Consider the following 4873-nt stretch of genomic DNA (forward strand, 5'->3'; position numbering starts at 1 on the left):
GAAGGGCTCATTAGGGGGATTGCGGGCCTAAGGCGGCGCCTGAGCCCCCCGTCATATGCGTGCACTTACAACGCCGGACGGTCTTGGTTTCGTCTTCTTTTCTTCACTGCAGTCGCCGAGGGAGTCCCTGAATAAGGCACACTTGCGCTAAATGTCTATCAAGGTCCTTTTATTTTCAAGGCCCTGATAAGGCCCTTTCATGACCACTTTGTCTCGGGGGAGTATCTCCACCGTTGTTGATTAGCTGTACAATTTAGCTAATTTTAGGCTATATGGTTTATCAACGGTTGATTAAGTCAGCAGCTAGCAACCACTGCAGTAGTGCACCCATGCGCGGCAATTCGAGGTTGCTACAACATAAAAAAAAATAGTCCTGACCTCGTCCGGCTGTAATTTCTCGGACCTGTGCTTGGGTTGTGACAACACGTTCTTTATCACCCGGTGATATTAGGCTTGGCAGTCAATTTTTTCTCTTTTCGCTATTGGCAGGCTATTTATTAGTATTATAAGCTATAGCGCCCTTTAAGGAAGCCTGGTAACCTCCAAAACCCCCTTCGGCCTTCACTGCAGTAAGCTCTTGCGAAGGTGACCGCCGCTCTCCTGGTTTGTGCCGTCCACAACGTACGCATCTTTAAACCTTATGACTCAACCGTGCAATTTTGCCAAATACTTCCACTTGATGCATATAATATAAAACGTCCCGAAAGTACAGTCTAAGCCGCTTGTATTTGTATTTACTTGCACCATTCTACTAATTTCATCCTAATTTTCGCTCACTCTCGACGACTTACAAGGAGGGCAGCCTACACTATATTTTTGTTTAGCCTACATAAAAACATCACATTTGAGTTCCCTCGTTATATTGTCTCAATAATCACGAATAGTACAGTAAGCCGTTCTGTATACTGGTGTAATAAGGCGCAACCTCCCTACTATAATTTTTAGAAACAAAACTCGGTCCAGACCGTACAGACTTACTCTTCTTTTGGAATGAAAAACATCAACTTCCAGTCCCCCCATCACCTCAACCTGCGCCCCCATGCGGTATGGGTGCATAAACTTCGTACTATAAAAAATTGTCAGATTATGTAGCTTTTATTTAACGGTCACAATAGTCAAGTTCACACACAACCACTTATCCTGCTTTTGTATTATCCGTCTCAAGTGTCATTCTATCTTTTTTTGCATCGGAGGTTACGTAAATACCACCGTTGACTAAACTCTCGCACACACACTCCCGTCTTGCACAACATCCCACTGGTCCAAGGGGGCGTGCGACCGCCCTTGCGTGTGTGTCGTAAAATAATAAAGGGCGCGGGTGTGTACTCTGTACCGGGCGTAAACTCACTATCAGGGCGTCTTTCCGGCCGCTGCCAAAGCGACTGTCGGCCTGGGCGCGGGAAATATAATATAACAGATTGCCGTAGTATCATTTCGAACGCGACTGTCCCGCTATGCTCAGGTTCGGGGGGGGGGGGGCAACCCTGTCAGTGCTCGGCGCGGTATCACGGGGAGGTGGTGGTAGGGACAGGGTGGGTCATTTTTGTAGGGGTGCTGTGGTGACCAACATCATTTCATGTGGTTGTACCTATTTGCACAAAAAAATGGTGTTCAACCCCTTAATTACCTATTTTACGTGCCTAATAATATAATAATAATAATTAGGTGAGGCTAGCCACTGTGATTCCGGTGGCCAAGGGGCGTCGCTCCGAGGGGTGGCACTGTCAATGCACCCGACCCGACCATGGCTCTTCCCTGCTTAGGGCTACGGCCTGGCTTCACCCGGCCAGCCTATTTCAGTGATCGGCTAGGGGAGTGAGGGGGGCAACTTTTACATGATCACATGGGCTTCACCGGCAGCGTCAGGGCCCGACTAACAATCAGGGGTCAGTGGTGACCTGCTGTACCTGGCAACACTTACCTTAGCGGGTATAACTGCGTGGTCTAGGATTTGAGAGTTGTTTCGTTGTCGATTTGGCTAGGAAGTCGGAGTATACTCGGGTCGTGTGCAGTTTTATTTGAAGCTGCTGGGAGTCCCAGCAGCTTCTACTGAAGCCTTCCGAGTAAATCGCCAGAACGCCGACACCTCCTCATCTCCACCGCTCCCATGTTTTCTTTAGTAGTGCCATAAGTTATTCTCTCTCCGTTGGTGCGCTGGGCTAGTGCTAATGCTAATAATGCTAATGTGAGCAAATAAAATGGCGGCTTCATAAAATTTTTTCTGAGTTTTACGGGGAATGGTTTGCAAATCGCCCAGCCAATCAGAAATTGGAACCTATTTCTCCCCAGGAAAGTCCCTGCTCTCTAGCAGGGACGGAAAAGGGGTGAAAAGGTTAGCAAAATGTTGTTCTAGTTCCAGATCTTTTTGGTGTGAAAGCAAAATCCCAGGAACTATCGGAACTATTCCTGGGAAAAGTACTCCAGTGTGAAAGTACCTATGGAAACCCAGAAGAAGAACCAACTATCCCTTTTGTTACATAGCTTCTGGTCATATGCAGAAGGACAATTTAGAAAGCAAATGTAGTTGATTTGTAAGACACTCACGTAACTAGCAGTTTCTTTTCTTCTCCTATCCTAAGATTTGAATCTCGCTACATATTCCGTGAACTCTCATCAGTTAATGCCGTTATAAAACAGTCAATAAAATAGGTTTACTCCAAACCTGTAAATAACCATAATCACAAGAGTTTTTATTTGCGCACAAAAAGATAAAGACTGATGGGTCGAGCAGTATGGGAGATTGGTTGCAGGCAGACAGATACATGGACTAATACACACGGCCGAACACATGATCTCCCCACGAGACCCCAAAAAGCAAAAGTAAAAACATGATTATGCTGACTCGGCAATCCCTGAGTCAAGAAAAGCTAGAGAAGCTGTCTTGCTGCGAGTTACTATGAATGAGTTGATCACTGCCCCTGCCAGAGAGCAGACAGAATAGACCTCCTCTCCACTGAGTGTTTCCATCCTGCTGTCCTCAGGCGATGACTCCATGAGGATGTCCCATCTGAAGGTGGGCTCCGCCGCAGACATCCCTCTGGACATCGGAGAGTTCGACCTGAGCCAGCTGACCGCCTCCCTGACCACGCCTTATGGCCGCGAGGAGCCCTGCCTGCTGAAGATGCTGCGAAACGGACATGTTGGTGAGTGTGGGTGTTTGGGGGAGGAATGGACAGGAAGGATCTCACCTTCCTAACCCCCTGTTGGTTTTTCTGCACAGGCATCTCATTTGTTCCCAAGGAGATCGGAGAGCACTTTGTGAACATCAAGAAGAACGGTCGTCATATTCCCAGCAGCCCCATTGCTGTCATGATCAACCAATCAGAGATCGGCGACGCCAGCCGTGTGCGTGTGAGTGGTCCGGGCCTCAGCGAGGCCAGGACCTTCGAGCCCGCCGAGTTCATCATCGACACCCGGGACGCAGGTACAGGACTCATTCAATACCCCATGTGTGGTTATTTGTCACATTTCATTGAAAATGTGTGGACTCGAATCACTCGTTTCATACTTTTAGACTCGACCTGGGCTTTAGAGGCAGAGTCATACTTTCTGCATCTGTGAGGCTCTGCTTTGTTTCCTTTTACGCAAACATTGTAATCTACAAAGTCCCTGAGGGTCGCTGTTATCAACATTAATTTAATTTGCAGCCAAATGTCTAGTCCTGGCAAACACTGTGACATGGAGTATGGATCCGTAAAAAAAGCACAGAAATTGTTTTTATAAAAATAATATATAGCTATTTTTTGGATGATCTTGCTTATTAATCTAATTATCAACCAATAATATGCTGTTAATCTTTTTAGCTCCGTTTTAATTCCTGCAAGATATTCTTACATAGAATTGTTTATTATAATATCAAAATACTATATTATGATATATGATACAGCTTTTAGAAATCCGTTGATATTTCATAATGGCCTAAAAAAATAAAAGATATTTAAAGGATAGATGCAGCAGACATTTATGTTGCTTAATATGATTAATATTTGTACCTACTGGTTTACAGTTGTTTAACTTTTCATCATGAACGTATTAGTCCTACCACCTTTTGAGAATTTTTAAATATACATGCAGACAAACAGGGACCCTCAATCGTGGTATGAATAGATCTGTGACAGCAATGATGCAGCTTGACTTTGGACTTGAATGCAAAGAATCAACTAACTTGTGACTTGGACCCACTTCTGATTCCTGCACTCTTTTCACTTCGATACAGGCTATGGCGGCTTGAGCCTGTCCATCGAGGGGCCCAGTAAAGTTGACATCAACACAGAGGACCAGGAGGACGGCACCTGTAAGATCACCTACTGCCCCACGGAGCCAGGAAACTACATCATCAACATCAAGTTCGCTGACCAACATGTGCCAGGTGCTTACCTCAAAAACAGCAGAGACTGCAGAGCAGAGTGGAACTGAATGACTAACTCCATCCTTCATCATGTGTGTACAGGGAGTGCCTTCACTGTGAAGGTGACAGGGGAGGGCAGGATGAAGGAGAGCATCACCAGGAAGAGGAGAGCGGCTTCAGTGGCCAACGTGGGCAGCCAGTGTGACCTCAGCCTCAAGATCCCAGGTGTGAACCATAATCTCTGCGGTCATGTCAACTGAATCTTACTTTACAGTTAGACACAGGTGGATGTGCAACTGATTGTGATTATTTCCCTGTTGGAAAACACTGACGTTGCTGAATTTGAGCATGTGCAATTTTCTACATGCCCTTAAAGCAGGGTCACTTTTGAAAAAAAGGACACATTCATCCTCTTACACAATAACTAGTTTGATTAGAAAGCAAACACACCCTTCCTCAATTTAATACACACAGAGGTCTTGCTGAAACAGCTTGGTCTTGTGTCAGCAGTGACTTATGGTGAGT

The 4873-nt window shown here is 45.7% G+C and overlaps 1 protein-coding gene across 1 annotated transcript in view; it reads left to right on the forward strand.

Annotated features, from left to right (window-relative positions):
• LOC104941162 (filamin-A-like) overlaps nt 1-4623 on the forward strand; it is a 31136-nt gene extending 26513 nt beyond the window's left edge. Inside the window, 4 exon segments of the mRNA XM_010766222.1 lie at nt 2982-3143; nt 3221-3424; nt 4217-4369; nt 4451-4623. Coding sequence (XP_010764524.1) covers nt 2982-3143; nt 3221-3424; nt 4217-4369; nt 4451-4608 — 677 coding nt within the window. The 3' untranslated portion in view covers nt 4609-4623.
• The last annotated feature ends 250 nt before the right edge of the window (nt 4624-4873 follow it).

This window comes from Notothenia coriiceps, unplaced genomic scaffold (assembly GCF_000735185.1).
Source record: "Notothenia coriiceps isolate Sejong01 unplaced genomic scaffold, NC01 NC01_scaffold00003193, whole genome shotgun sequence".
NCBI lineage: Eukaryota > Metazoa > Chordata > Actinopteri > Perciformes > Nototheniidae > Notothenia > Notothenia coriiceps.